This window comes from Zonotrichia leucophrys, chromosome 1 (assembly GCF_028769735.1).
Source record: "Zonotrichia leucophrys gambelii isolate GWCS_2022_RI chromosome 1, RI_Zleu_2.0, whole genome shotgun sequence".
Taxonomy (NCBI): domain Eukaryota; kingdom Metazoa; phylum Chordata; class Aves; order Passeriformes; family Passerellidae; genus Zonotrichia; species Zonotrichia leucophrys.
This window is the reverse complement of record NC_088169.1, coordinates 6,476,536-6,492,649: the sequence shown is the minus strand read 5'-3', so window position 1 is coordinate 6,492,649 and position 16,114 is coordinate 6,476,536. Positions and strand designations below refer to the sequence as shown.

The window sequence follows — 16,114 nt, the reverse complement described above, 5'->3', positions numbered from 1 at the left end:
AATCAGCTGTCCAAAATGGGCCATCACTGGCAGGACATGATGATGGGTAATTTGAAAAGCAAGGCTGGATTTTAGACTCACAAGGCAGAGTAAGGCAAACTGAGTAATACTGAAGCCATGAAACACTTTCTCACAGGAGCACAAGAGGAATCATCAAAGCAGTTTCAGCACAGCCACTGCACCTACCAGTCATGGGCTCCACTTTGAGCTGGGGCTCCTGGGAGTACACATCGTACTGCACGATGGGGTAGATGTGAAGAAGGACAAACTGCACCTTGCCCACTGAAGTGCACAGCTGCCTGAGCGTGTATGTCCCAGGTTCTTTGGCCTTGGAAGAAAAACATTTGATTTTTTTAAGTTTAAGAAAATACTCCTGGAACAAGCCCTCTGCTAAAGAACAGCATGTTTCCATCTCATTTTTATCAGGTACTTTGGGTTTGTAAGTTAAAGCTGCAGATTTCAGAAAGCTCAGTTTTCTGAGTAAATGACAAGATTTACACAAAGGAGCACCTTTTGCCTCACTAAGACAGAAGCTCTAGGGTGCTGTCTGATTCAAGAGAAAACATCATAATTAACCAGCACTAATAATCAGGATAACTAATGTAATAGTTGTGCTGTCAATTTGTTACTTTGGGGTGTTTTGCCTTGTTTGTTGGTTGGTTACCCCCCAAAGTGCAACATACATAAAAAAACATTTTTAAGTACCTAAACAACACCTGTGCTTATTTGGCTAATTCATAAAAACAATTGTAAAATCCCACAGCATTTATCTAAGGCACAGCTTTCACTGCTATTGATTTCACACACTCCCCACCACACACTCTGAGTCAATGTTTACAAGAAAGTAACACATACATATTTAATTTCCAACTCTTCCCATACCCTGAGTAATGGGATTCTGGATTTTTCTCAATAAGATTAAAAACAAAAGCAAATCTGCAACACCTTGTAGTATATTTATTCTTGATTCTATTTGCTTCTAGAGACTGCTAGGGAATGGGAAATGTTTCTTTTGTTCATGTGCCACCTTCCAAGTGTAATACATAAATAACAATGCTGGGTAGAATTAAATAAGTCTACAAATTATGGAGAAAAGCTGTACCAACTCAACAGCCAAACCTCATGCAGTTATTTACATGGCAAATCCAGACTGAAATTCAGTATTATGCATTCTGACATTAAAGTCACTACATTTTAGCCCTAAAAAACCAGAAAAGCATGAATAAAGTAATATATAATATACACATACTTTAAATCTTAGCATGGGATGGGAATATTGGTCTAAAGAATTTAGACAAAGCTTTCTGATCTCTTTTAAGGCTTGGAAAAATTTGGAAGATTGCTGTCAGCATAAATAATGTTAATCATCAGTGTAAGGTCTACAGAAATGATCAAACTCCCTCTGGGTCACAGAAGCACAGTCATTCCTCTTCCTGCAGAAATGGTGCAATTAAGCATTACTTTAAGAAAATCCAGAAAATAAGTTGTCAGCAGTTTCTATCCCCTGGCCAGCTGTGTAATCCAGTAGAAGTGACACAGTGTATTACTACAATGATAATGAATTTTTAGTAAATATTTTGTAAATACTGCAGCTCAAATCTAGAGAAGCTGTCATTGTTTTATCTAATAATACACTGTTAAAATTATAACATGCTCAGATTTTCCCTTTAAGGACAGGTAAATCATGCCTTAAACAACTATATTGTGGGATTCACACTGAGCAGTCTTCCCATGCAAAGTTCTTTTCTTGAAAGGAAGGTTGGGAAAATGACAAAGTTATAAAAGTAATGCTGTCCATCCTCCAGTGGCCACCAGATTCACAGCAGAAACAGACAAATTCAAAGCAGATCAGACAAATTCAAAGCAGATCTCTATCTAGCTTTTCATCCATCTCTTCTCCTGGTGTTTCCAATTGTATCCTAATCTCACTAATCCCAAATGCCAGGTCAGTGCAGTCCCTAACAGCTCTCTTCATCTGAAATCCACTTTTACATACATGTGAATTAATTTTACAGAAATGGCATTTCCAGCCACCAAGGCCTCTGGCCCAAATCCCATTAACCTGTCCCAATCCTTTGAAAGGATGAGAAACCTCAGAAATTAAGTCAGTAGGCAGTTCAAATGACTGCATTGCCATTCCACAGATGATAACTAATAAGTTAGTAATCTTAGATGATGACTAATGGGGACAATTTTAATTCTAACATCTTTTAAATTCTAATACTTGTAGCTGATCTCAACTTGTTGCAGGTAGGTTTACTGCATCCCCCAAGAATTATTCTACCACCCTCTGTAGAGGAGAAAAGGCTGTCAACCAAATTTAACCACACAATCACTGAATGGCTGGAAAAAGAAGTCACATCAAAGCTTTTAGATGTTATTCTGAATAACCTCAACAGCACAGGCAGACTTCATGAGCAGTACATCATATTGTATATGAATTTATCAGTTCAATTTTTGGCAGCAATAGTCAAGATGTTTAAAACAGGTTTAGGAAGGTTGACTCAAATGATTTCAAGTAGAAGAGTCATCTGTATGTTTTAGCATGAACACAACAGCATCCTTTCAAGGGAAATGATGGTGGAGAACAGAAAGCTGCAAGGGGAATGGATAATCCAAGAGTGACAGGAAGCAATACCTGTATATACAATAGCAGGCACCACTCCCCAGCACAAGCTCTTCCTAAGCCAGCATTTCTATGAGTGCTAAAATCATCCAGCTACAAAAACATACCTGAATATTGAAGGTTATTTTATTGTCCCCTGGCTCCAGAGTCAAGTTGTTGCACTTCAGGACGTGAGCCCCATCCTCCAAAGTGAGCCCTGAGGGCACGTCCAGGGAGCTGCTGCTCTCCTGGCGCCGCAGCAGCATGTGCGCGTTCTTGCAGATGATTCCTGCCGTGTTCAACGAGTTATCTGAGGGGCTCCTCTCGTACATTTCAGCCAGCTCCAGGGCTGGCAGGCTGTTTCTGCACAAAGGCAAGCCTGTCATTTCACTAGGGAAGCTGATGACACCGTTGGAAGTTTTGTGCTTGGTGAGCCACTCGGCCGTTTTCCTGTAGCTGTTCTTCTCGATGCTGAAGTGAACGTGGATGGCGACCTGGTCCACCTGCACAGGGATGGGCATTTGGCTCAGCAAAGTCAACTCGATGGACAGCTTCCCACCCACGTGCACAACAGCATTTGGAGGGTCAAAATGCAGAGTTTTCAGCTGGGCAAAGGAGTGCATAGGCAATATAACCTTTTGACCTGCAAAGATAAAAATAGGGATTTTATTATTCTCCAGTACTGCTGGAGATGAGCAGTATTTTTCTCTTAAAAATTTAATCCCTAGAATTGAATGGATCAACAACTTTTCAACAATAATTATGTCTCAACAAATCACTGCTTTCCAATTTTTTATCTTGCATGAGAGTTGAAAGACACCAAGATTTGTTTTACTTACACTACAATTTCCATTTCCAGGCTATTAAAAACAACTGAATTAAGAAAGATTGTCCAAGCAGAAGTTGACATTTCACTAATACAGAACACAGTAGCATTAAGTGACCAGAGCTTGCACAAGTTTAAGAAACTAATGATCAGGCTTCCCAGAGCTTGTACAAGTTTAAGAAACTAATAATCAGGCTGGTGCCCTGAGCCAGCAGCTCTGCTGTGCAAGGGGTTTTCATTCTCTTTTCTATATTCCAAAAACAACCCTAAGGCAGTACCTAAAATTAATTAAGAATCAAGTCTAAAGTAACATATTACTTATGGTACATCAAATCATTAAGAAAAAAATTCTGCATATTTCTTCATATAAAATATTTCTGCATATAAAATATTACTGCATATAAAATAAGCAGATCTATAGGAAGTATTCCATATAAATTTGAATTATTATTAATATCTGATAAGAAGATATTACTGAAGCAGTATGAAGAATAAAGAGAGGAAACAGGATGGACAAAATAATAAACTGCAATGTGGATGGGCACAGATCTAATATCAAAATCCAGGATGTAACATCACAGGGCTGTCACCTGCATGCTAGCACTGAGAGAAAAAGATAGGTTAGGAATTGAAAAAACTCAAGACACAATAAATGATGGGCTGTTAAAGCAGAGAAACATAACTGAAGGAAAACAAAGACTTTGCAGGATGAAAATGTTAATTACCCTTTCATCTTTGACTATTCTTATTTAGTGTAAATTTATAAATGCTTTAAACATTTATAAATCACAAGTTCAAAAATTACAAGTTAAGAAACCTAAGTTCAGAAATTACTCACAAAATAATGAACCTAATCAGAAAAAGCCTCCCCATCTACCTTTAGGGAAGAACCAGATTGGAGCAGCTGAAGTTTTAAGACCCAGACTCACCTTGGTTCTCTGCTTGCTGATTGGTAAAATCAAGTATTTCTTGGCAAAATCTTTTGCGTTCCTCCTCTGTTAAGTGATTATCACCAGCTAAAAGGCTGCTTGTTTGGAGATAACTACTGAAGTTAAGGAAACAGGAGACAGAAACCCACAACAATGACAAATTTGAAAACAAGACATTCAAGGACTGCTTTTCTGAGCTTTAGAGACAAGACCTGCTGCTATCATCTCTGCACTTTTCCACTAGAAAAGAAAAAATGCAAGATTTACCATCATCTGAGAGCATTGCAGAACCTCAATACTTCTGTAGCAGAACTACTAAAAATATGATCCATAATTAACCAGTGCAATCTTGCCTCATCTAAAAAGATTCATGAGCATAGAAAATTCATTATTTGACAATAATCCATGCACTGTGCAAGTTAAAGACACAGTGTCTTGTATCCCACTGGCCAACATTTATCACTAAATAATCTTGAGTGTTCTATTTTATTCCAATTTACCTGGCTGAGAACCTGCCAGCTGTTACAGCACCACTCACCATAACTAAGCCACAAGACATTCTTTAAAATTTTAAATGCTGGAGATATCAATGATCACTTGACTATTTAGCTAAGAATGCAATATTACTGGCTCAGATTCCTTATGAGCATTTGCACTGAAGCAGAAAAATTTAAGAGTGTTTAAAAGTGCTGTGAGAATATTTTGTAAATACTGCAGCTCAAATCTAGAAAAGCTTTCATTGTTTTATTTAATAACAAATTTGCACAGGAGGCTGACATGTATAATGTATCTTGTTCTAAAAGAACACAAACCAATAACAAATCAGCACAACAAAACAACCCCCAAAATACACTCTGTGGTATCAAATAACTCAGGGGTCTCAGCTCAGACTCAGAATGTCTGGCAGCCTTTACTGTTAAATAAAAGTTAGAGATATGTCAGAAAAATAACCCCAAGCATCATTTTTCCTGTCTTCATTGTCCTGGCTCTGTCTTAGAGGATACTTTTCTATCTGGCCAAGCTGCTTCTGACACTCAGCCAGCTGCTTCCTCGTGTGTGTGACCAGCAGAGCCCAGCCCTCAGCCAGGTAGGTTTTCAGTGCTCCTTGAAGATACACCTCTGCCTTCTGGGGACCTTTCTTCCTCCTTAGAAAATGAAAAAATGAGCACAGAGTAATGTAAGAACCTTTGCAGCCAGGAAAACTCTGCATCTTTTCTCAAAGTGCTGATGGGGGAGGAACACTGCAAGTAAATGCAGGACAAAGTGCAGTAAACCATTATGATCTTGAATTTTCTGGTAACAGATCAACATATGGGCCTTCCTTATTGCAATTCACTTCAGCAAGTAGAAATGCAATTTTAAAAAATGTCATTATTCCATATGCAGATCTATCCCAAGTCAGAGCAAATGAGATGAAGGAACCTCCCACAAATGAAACAAAAGCCACCCAAAGGTTCTGAGAGTTAACTAAAAATTTACTTCCTCAAAAATTTTAAAGCAGAAGAATACTACAATGAAAATTTTATCACCACACAGCAGTTCCATGACAGTTTTTAAACCTAACATTACTTCCTCTGATAAAAATTTAAGTTAATTTGGGAGAAACTGTTGCAATGTGGAGATCAGACTGCTTAAGTGAATATCAGTGGGAAGCATGCCCCAATGCATTTTCCAAAAGAAACCACTTATGACTCCCAAATTCCTCTAAATAAGAAGAAAAATAAAATATCATTGAAAAATGCAGGAGGTTTTCTCAGTGGATTTCAAAAGCAGGCATAAAAACAATAAAAAAATTTGGAAATCAGGAATCAAATCACTGTTTCACAGGAGGAAAAAAAAAACATTTTGCAATGATAACTTTAGATATTAAATGGATTACTCTCCAAAGACATGTTTCCTGTTTTTTTAGATAGATGCAGTTTAATATTTAGTTAAGGTAACAACTGCATTCACTATAGCCTGCTTCCTAAGGAGGCCTCTGACTTGTTTCAAAGTTTACAGTTATCTTTCCCAGCCTTTTCTCCCCAGAAGATGAAAGGATCAAGCTAAAGAACACAGAACAGTTAAAGGTAAGAGTACAAAATCATGAGGTGAGAATTAAGGTTTGATAAAAGAGATTGCTAGTTTGTTTTTTTTTCCTGAAATAGGGTTTGTTCACATTTTTAAAAATACTTTTTGAAATTCCTGTTTAATTATAGCACATCTTCCTCAGGGATAATATTCAACCTTTTCAAAGGCAATGCATTTAGGACAATTTAAAGAGTCATTTACATATAAAACTCTGCCAAGTCCTTTCCCACAAGCTTAGCTGAGCGAATTCTTCCAATATTTGTGTACATTTCAATGGTGGCATGGGACAGATCCTGTATAAAAGAAAAGAAACCATTATGAGCTTTATGTATTTTTGGCAGCTGTATGATTATTTCACACAAACTCATAGCCAGAGACTAAGTTACTGCAACAAAATGCCCAGAATGAATCACATTTGCCCTGAGCACAAAACACACAGCAGTTTGTAACAGGTCACCTTCACTGCTCCTGCAGCTGGTCATATCCCATATCTGAATGCTAACTTGTAGTCAGAATAATTATTTTCACAAGATTGCCTTAAAGGAATTTTGTTTGCCTTCCCAAATTGAAGTTTATCCCTCATCTTTAAGCTTTAATCTCCAATGCAGCCACAGTGTCCAAGTGTCATCTTCCTCCCCTTGCCCTAAGCTTTAATAACAGCAGCAAACCTGTCTCACAAAATTAACAGTTACAACACACACACTGTGTTCAAACATCCAAATTCTTTCAAAAGTCCATAATAAACTCTGGCCAGATATATAAAAATATAAAAAATACATTACATCACGACAGGATAAAGAGGAATGGCTTCAAACTGAGAAGATTTCTTTTTAAAAATGCAAATAAATTCTCTTAGGTGTGTCAGTAAGTTTTAACTAATTCTTGTCCACTGAATACAGGACAAGATTAAATACAGTTACACATCAAATGTACATATTTACATGACGACAACAACACAGAAAACCAGCTTTTGGAGTGTATCTGGTATCTGAATTTCTATTGCATAAAAGTGCAGTCATAAATACAAAGAGAAATGGCAATTCCTCTGGCAAACACTACAGATCCCACTAAGTCTCTTAAATTTAGGAAGTTACTGATGAGCTTAGCAGAGATCTTCAGGTGCAAGTTGGAAGTGAATAGGTAAGAGAAGCTGGCAACTCTCAAGATTTTAATTGTGATCCAGCCACACAATTAGTCCTATAAATAAATGAAGAATAAAAGTGAAACCCAGTATCTTCAGACAAAATCTCTGGAGATCTTTTCTTTTGATAAAACTTTGTAAAATTGAGTATCACATAGTTTCCATGTTTCAAAAAAAGTGTTCCATTTTCCTTCAAGTTTTCTCCAGAAAATCTTATTGGCCATATGCAAATATGAGAAATTTTAAAGGGAAATTATTTAAGGAAAAAAAAATCCAAGGAAAACTGGTTGGGAAAAAAAAAAAAACCAACCAAAAAACCAACAAAAACTGTCAAACCAAGCCCTCAAAAAATCAAACATATTCTTGTGATAGTCAAGAGTTTTTTGTTTTATTTAACGATCTTCTATTTGAAAAACAAAACCAGCAAAATTAAAAATCCTGAAATCATTACAATGGCTCCTAAGTTGGGGAGCTGTAAGGAAATATAAATACACAATATTAGAATTTTCATTGTGCATCAGTCTATGCCAGGTACAACCCTACTATCCACAGATGTCCCACAGTTTATATATTTTAAAAAAAATCAACAGTATAACTTTAATCATGGAATACTCGTTGCAAAATGCAAGCCCAAACCATTTAAAAGGAAGCTGAATTCACACATCAATATTTTTCTGGGAAAGAGTCAGTTAATTCTGAGTTTGGGCTAGCAGAACATGACAGCCATGACACTGGCTTTTTTAATATCTAAGTATACATGCCCACAGATAATAACCTCCAGCTCATAACTGTAAATATTAAAGTTAATGCAAATATTTGAAACTTGGGGCCCCTACAGTGTTCCAGCTGTTAAATAAATCAGCCTTGTTGTGTTCAGTGTGCAAGAAATAACCTTTGATACCAAAAGATGGAAATACAAATTTATGTTTTAATGTATCTTCTCAGGTTTGAAAACTCTGGCCCTATTTAATCTACAGTGCAAACACACACAAAATTAATATAAATATACTTACTAAGTAGTGTTTTTCAAAAGCTTCTACAGATGATAAGGCCTCTTTGAGTTTCTTGTAAGGGCTCTGTGATGCATTGGCTTTGGAACAAGGCAGGACAAGAGGTGTTACTTACAAACACACTCTGAGAACAGCCCTCCCCACATCCCTTCCCTCCTTTTTCTCCAGTAGAAAATGGAGAGAAAACTAAAAACTAATATTTGCAGCTCCAGGTGCAGGTTAGCTATCTGCACACAATCAAGGATGCTCCATTTGTTTTTCCAATAGTTTTATTTTAAATACTTGTCTGAAAGCATTAAGAACTTAATTCAAATCCAGTGCTGTTCAAGTTCACTTAAATGCTGATAAGTGGAGAATTGATGGAAAAACTTACACTTGCAACATTAAGGAGATGCACTGGTAGTGTGAAATACTAAATAGGCATTAAAAGAACTTGTAAGAGATAAAGTTCTATCAATGTGTGTGTGTATTTGTAGGGATACTTAAAAATTTGTATTACTGATGTATTTCTATGCTATGCAATTCAGATAATGGCAGCTGTGGAAGGAATTCCAGACTCCTGGCTGTACCTGTTTCAGGGCGTTCTGCTCCCAGCCCTGCCAACAGATCCACAGTCCTGTTAAGGTCTTCTGAATTGGGGCCCTTCTCTGACACAAGTCCACACAGGTAACCCAGAGATTTTAACTGTAAGAGAAGGCAGATGCTTGCTTTCAATAGGCTGTAAAATCAATATAAAACTCCTCTTGTTCTATTACATTGTTCCATTTACATTGCTTTCATATTATGCTGCTTATAGGATCTCAAAATTAACTGTTTTTCTCAAAGTATCAAGTAACTTATTAAGGAATTAAATTGCATATAAGTTACTGCATCAAATGTGCCTACACACACAGATCCCTACATGCACAGCCCCTAATCTGAATAAATCCTTCTGGTTTTCAACACAAACACAAACAAAGCTTGAGATGTTCAGCAGTTATGACCAAAGATTATTTCTAATAGCTGTGTCTGTATTTTTGAAAACTGCATAATCAAGAAAAGCAGGCAAGTCTGCAGTACAGTGATCAGGCAGCTTGCAAATCCACCTGAAGTATTATATTTGGATGAAAACCTTCCTGAAAAGGAGATTAGCACAGCTAACAGTGTTACCAGAGTTAACTACCATAAAACCCCTTCTGGACAGCAGCTGGTGGCTCAACACCCACAATATTGTCTTAAAGAAGCTCTTATCTATTGGCCATTTGGTTAATTTACTTAGAAAACTCCATCAACTACAGAGGTAAGCCTGCAAAGGAATAAAGGTCTCAGTTTGTAATATAAAAAATGGGGATGGGTATTAACCTTTTTTTTTAAATTTTATCTTAAACTCCACTTAATTTTGTCACTAAATTCCTTCATTCAGTCAGTTCCACCTTACTGCTACTCATTATGCTAAAATTCTTCCCTTTACCCTTTGTGTGAGAAAAATGATGGAAGGGAAGAACATTTCCAGCTCACATTGGAATTTATCTTCCCTAGAAACGGTAAGGAGTATGGGAAGAATCTGATGCACCAATTGCCATTTTAAACAATTCTTTGCTTCCTTTATTCTGATCTCCACCCCCCTCATTTTTTTTTTTTTAGCAATAACTCTTCAAGGTGAAATTTCATTTCCCTGCTTTTGTAATAAAACAAGGACCTCAAGGGCTCAATTAGAGGATTATTAAGTCTACTGAAACACGAGCAAGCCATAATTAAAATAAAGAGCAAATATTCTACAGGCTGTGCAAACAAAAAGGTGAGTCTTGAAAAGATGTTGGTCTTCAAAAACATCCACAGATACCACAGTAGACTATTTCAATAGTTTCTGGAGTTGATCTTCTTTCTAAAATGTTTTTCAGCAGTGGAAAGCAGCAGCAAACTCAAACATCACCTCTTTCATAGCAACGGACCAAGTGGAATTTGAAACATGGATGTCTTATCTAGACTAAACTCAAGACAATGTACAGAACCCAGTATTAAATTCCACAATCAAAAGGACAAAATCTGTTCCAGGTTAATAAAGATTTTATTTCAACATTGTAATACCACCACCCCAACACATCACTCACTCACCTTCTCCGTGGCATAGCTCCACAGGCCAACTGTGTGGGAAACATTTGCATCTATTTGAGCCCTATCACAGCAGCCTTCTATTCTCTGTAAGACTTCCAAGCAACTCAAAAACACCCAGCAATCCAAAGCTCCAGGAGGAACTGAGACCTGGAGATGAAGAGATAAAATTAACTGGGAAATAAACCATCATCAGATGAGAAAATACTTCAGCTGAAGTACTTTTTTTGATACAACACAGCAAAAGCTCTTAGAAGAGTTTACTCTCAGAAGACACAAAGCACAGCCCAACTCTTGCTGCCTCCTAAATAATTTATACATATTAGTTCATGAAACATATTAACTAGATTGATACATTCATCAAGATGAAAGAGAAGGAAAGGAAGACTAATAGGTCTTGGAAAAATTCCAGAAGTCTGAACACTCAGCTTAAGAAAAATACAGTTAGGAAAAATTTCTGGAAAAAGACTACTACTTTCCTAAGGAAACATCAGTTCTAACTGAGACTGAACTGAAAAGTGTAAAGAAGTGTTAAAAACCTGGAGAAAACAAATTTGTCTCTAAGATTCCTTCACAAAAATAAGCTTATTCATTGAAAGACAAGACATCTGTCATGGACAATTAATTAAAAAATGGAGATGAAAACAAACAAAGGAACGCAAAAAGAGAAAGATAGAGAAAGACAAGAGAGTCTGATACTAAAGTATTTTCAAGAATTAAGATAAAGATGAGCATAACTAAAGACATGGATTATAGACAAAATAATGGTGTTTCAAAATCCTGTTCATAATAATGCAAAAATGTTCCTTTTAGAAAGACTATAAAAGTCCTAAAACCCATAATAAACTAAGTGACTAATGGGATAGGAAAGTCCAAAGTATGAGCAAAATGAACTTGAAGAAATAATAAAGAAGTGAATTCTTAAAGAATTTTCAGGAATATAGAGATCCTAAGAAGAGAGCAGTTTAGATTTCTGCTGTGTGATCAGTGGTGTCAAGCCACGTTAAGAGGTTTGCCTGCACTAAGAAAAAGGATCAAACAGGGATAAGCACAAGCTGTGCACATTCAAGTGTCACTGTCTCACAGCCAGAACACTGCATTCAGTTTGGATCACCACAGCAAGACTGGAACAGCAAAAACAAGGGACAGTGCAGAGGAAAACTCCAAACACTGGGGGCACAGCACAGACCTGGGGTGCAGCAAAAGGGGAACTGTAGGAAGTGCCTTCAGAGATCTAGAAGGCTACATTTTGGAAATTAAAAAAAAAAAAAAAAAACCACAAAATGCACACACAAATAATACTATCTCTGGGAATCACACATTAGTTTGAGAACACATGAAGGTGTCAGCAAAGCATCTGAAGCAGATTTGCAGTTTTTAAATGCAGATGAACAGATGGAACTTACTACCACGATGTCAGACAAGCAAAAGTTAGCAGCTGCAGTTATAATGGCACAGATAAAACTAACAGGGCACCCATGGGATAAGGACATGGGTAAGCCACCAAGTGATATTCAGAAATAATCTCTTTTTGTTACAGAGGATTAGCCTGCATAACAGCATAATAACCACTCTGCCTTATTTCCTTCAATACAACACTGCTATAGATTTCAATTATGGGAGCTACAGTCCAACAGATTGGTAATAAATCCATGAAACAAGCAGGCAAATGACTACTAGTTTAGAGAATAACTTTCCAGGTGAAGACTAAAACACTTTAATTAAACAGATTTGGTTCCCACATGTGATGTCTCCAGATTTCTTCCCAAAGACATCCTCATGATGACACAGGCAGCTACAGCACAATTGTTCTTACAGCATCATTTTGATAACTCCCAGCCAGCCCTTACTGAATGCAGGTCACCAACAGCTAAACTTGAGAGATCTCATTAGGTCATGATTGTATTTGCTGGGACTTGCCCTGACAAAGGCAGGAATGATGAATCTGACTCCATGTTCTCAGGAGGCTAATTTATTACTTTATGATACTATATTATCTTAAAGAATAATATACTAACTATACTAAAGAATACAGAAAGGATACTCACAGAAGGCTAAAAAGATAATAATGAAAACTCATGACTCTTTCCCGAGTCCTAACACAGCTTGGCCCTGATTGGCCAATGAGTCAGAACAACTCACACAGAATCCAATGAAACAATCACCTGTGGGTAAACTCCAAACACATTCCACATGAGCACAACACAGGAGAAGCAAATGAGATAAGAATTGTTTTCCTTTTTCTCTGAGGCTTCCCAGGAGAAAAATCCTGAGTGAAGGGATTTTTTCAGAGAATGCCACAGATCATCAGTGGATGAAATAATTCACATAATGGAACAGATGGCACTGACTCACTTCCAGCAGCTTGAGCTCCTGCACACAGTTGTGAAGAAGCTCCAGTGCTCTCTGGGACACCTCCCATGGCCTCTGCAGGAAGATTAACAAGGTGCACTGCCGGGAGAACAGGTAACTGCGCAGGTCCAGCAGCGTGGCCTCCTGGTTCTGGATCAGCTCTCTCTTCTCCATGTCTATTGGCTTCCTCAGAATTAAACCATTCCAGCTCCTCACTGGCTGGCAAAAAAACGTCAGCCAGTTTGCACCATCTAAGTGAACAAAGTTAATATCCAAGAATCAAGCACTGCTTTCTAGGAAAGCCTCTTCATCCTCCCTCCAGAGGCTGTGAGCTGCCTTAGTCCTTCCCAAGTTCATCACGTGGATAAATGACTTATTGTCTTACCTTTAAAAGGCAAACCAAAAACCCACCACAACTTCCACAGCAAGGTAAGATAACTGAATTTCACATTCATTTCCCATAGGCATTTTGTCTTCATTGTATGTTTATTATCAGAATAGTGGCAACCAGTTTCTAATTTATTTCTTAGCAATTAAGCCTACCTGAAGTTCAAAACAAACAAGCTTTATTTGCTAAAATATTTCTTACTCAGCTACCATGGATGGATGTGCCCCCACTTCTAGGTATTGCACTGGGTTCAGTCAGCACAAATCTATTTCACTGCAATTACTCCTGCACTATATTTTCACCAGATTCATAAAACATATCTGATTAAAGCTGTTATATAACAGCATGTGCTTTAGCTCATTAAAAGAGTTTAAAGCTATTTGATACTTCTTGCACAGTAATTTTTCTCAAAAATGAAGTTAAATCTTCTGTAGTGCAGATTAAGCACCTATTTCTATTAAGTTTTGCAGTGATTACCAAACATCTTGTGTAATTTGAGGCAACACTGAATGCACTTTTCCAGGAAGCTCTTTACTGAAAAACCCAGCAGTGAGCTGTAAAAACAGCAGCTGTATCTCAGCCAGATCAATACTTGTGTCATTTCATAGTTCAGGCCTCTGGTTGTAACAATCATCCCATTAGAGCAAAACACAGGTTTTCATTAAAAATTGCTTCTAAGCCTCACAGACAAGAAAGAAAATTTTGTTAAGACTGTAAGTGATGGACACTTGTGTTTGCACACAGCATAAAACAAGAGCACAAACTGCCTGGTGCAGCCTCCCTGGGACTGCCCAAAGCCCAGGGCTGCTCAGCACAGTGAAGGAATTCAGGCACTCAACATTTATTTCACATTTTCAGACACTTACCACCAGCCCCAAAGTTGACAACGTACTGAGAGAACAAGGCATCCAGCTCATCATACTGCACCAGGGCATCCTCAAACTGCTGCAGCATCTCAAAGACAAAGGCCAGCTCTTCCTTTTGGCACACAAGAAACACAGGGAACATGTTACTGACATTATTCATGTCTGGTATTACAGCCTGTCCTCAGTCCTCATCCATCCACAGAGCTCCAGGAACTACTTTTTCTAGTTTTTATTTCACATATATAAGAAAAATCTGCCATTGGAGCAGATCTCTTCCCAATACAGGGAGGTCCACAAAAGAAAATTAAATCCTACAGCTCTGCCAGTAAATTCTGATGTGTATCCAGATCCTGATTCACTACAAGATATTGCTCATAGATCTATAAAAAGTTTGCATTTAAATAAATAAATGAATAAATGCTGAAGACTCATCTCCCATAATAGTGCTGATGATTTCCTCTCAGTTTACACCATGAAGGCATCAACTGCAGTGCATCATAAAAGGGTTTTTTGTACACAAAGCCAAACTGCTAAATAGAAAAGGCCTCAAAATAAGATATATCCTATGCAAAAGATAGCACATGCAGTCAAAGGAGACAGGAGGATGCAGTGGAGTAGAGATCAGCATTGTACAGGGACCAGAAAATTCCAAAGGAATCAAGATACTGAATTTTATCACACAAGACATTCTTGCTTTTCTCTAAACCAGCTAAAACAAAATTGCATTTATAACTACACAAAAAATAGAATTCATGGCACTCTCTATATGGATTACTTCAAAATGAACACTTTTCTAAACATCACCTTCATAAATACTGATAACAATCTGAACAAAGAAAACAGCAGCATTCATATTAAATACCACTTGTGAGTTTGAGTGTGTATGCACAGTAATGGGACATCTACCCCAAATTCAAGATCAACTACTAAAACACTTTTCAGATGCAATTTGTTTGCTTCAATTGAGGTTCAGAAAATTTTGACAAGCCTGTACAGATTCTGCTTTTCTAACAGCAGGAAACTGTATTACTGCATTAACTGTATTGAAAGGTAACCCAAACCTGCAGCAAACAGGATCCAAAAATGCTGCTTTTAAACCAGTCTCCATAATTCCTGCCACAGCCCTCAAAGAATGATCAGAACATTAGAAGGACCAGAAATCCAACCACAACAAAAAGCACCATTTTTAAAACTAGGACTCAAGTATTTTCTTCTTGAGTTCTTCTTCAATACCAAAAGTCTCTTACCTGCACCATGAAATACTCGCAGAAGCTCCACCCTGGCTCAGTCCTTTTCTCTCTCAGAGTTCTCATGTCATCTTCAAACTTGCCTAAGTTTTTGGTAAAGGACATGAGAAGCAATGTCCTGAGTTTGGTCAGGAAGGCATTCCAAGATTCCTGAGAACGGGAAGAGTCTTTCAAAGGGTCAGAAAGTACCACACATCTGTGAAGAGATTGATAAAATTCTATTTGAGGAGGAAATCACATCATTCACATATAAATATGCCCAGCTGAATACTGTGCATTCCTGACAAATTCAAAATGAACAATATTTAGTTTTCCATCCACCTTAATCAGAGGGGAAAAAAAACAAGATAAGGGTTATGTTTGTTTGTTTGGAGGCAGCTGTGTTGGGGTTTTGGGTTGTTTTTTTTCTGGTTGGAGCTTGGTAGCTTTTAAAAAAACTTTGTCACAGTTTATGAGAAGAGCTAAATGTTTTACCTAGAATAAGCACTCTAAAGCTTTTTTTGGTTTTTTTGAAGCAAATAATGGATACATTATTCTAACTACTTAAATATAAGTAATGCTGTAGCTAACCTAGAAAAGAAAAGTCTGC

General features: G+C 37.4%; 1 protein-coding gene across 1 annotated transcript in view; it reads right to left on the bottom strand.

Annotated features, from left to right (window-relative positions):
• The window catches only part of TRAPPC10 (trafficking protein particle complex subunit 10), a 38,220-nt gene that overhangs the window by 9,733 nt on the left and 12,373 nt on the right, over positions 1 to 16,114 (bottom strand). The window contains exons 5-15 of the mRNA XM_064706178.1: positions 15,526 to 15,721; positions 14,279 to 14,390; positions 13,028 to 13,275; positions 10,676 to 10,822; positions 9,151 to 9,265; positions 8,585 to 8,661; positions 6,632 to 6,723; positions 5,365 to 5,505; positions 4,361 to 4,473; positions 2,734 to 3,248; positions 187 to 328 (exon numbers count right to left, since the gene is read on the bottom strand). Coding sequence (XP_064562248.1) covers positions 187 to 328; positions 2,734 to 3,248; positions 4,361 to 4,473; positions 5,365 to 5,505; positions 6,632 to 6,723; positions 8,585 to 8,661; positions 9,151 to 9,265; positions 10,676 to 10,822; positions 13,028 to 13,275; positions 14,279 to 14,390; positions 15,526 to 15,721 — 1,898 coding nt within the window. The remainder of the gene's footprint in view (positions 1 to 186; positions 329 to 2,733; positions 3,249 to 4,360; positions 4,474 to 5,364; positions 5,506 to 6,631; positions 6,724 to 8,584; positions 8,662 to 9,150; positions 9,266 to 10,675; positions 10,823 to 13,027; positions 13,276 to 14,278; positions 14,391 to 15,525; positions 15,722 to 16,114) is intronic.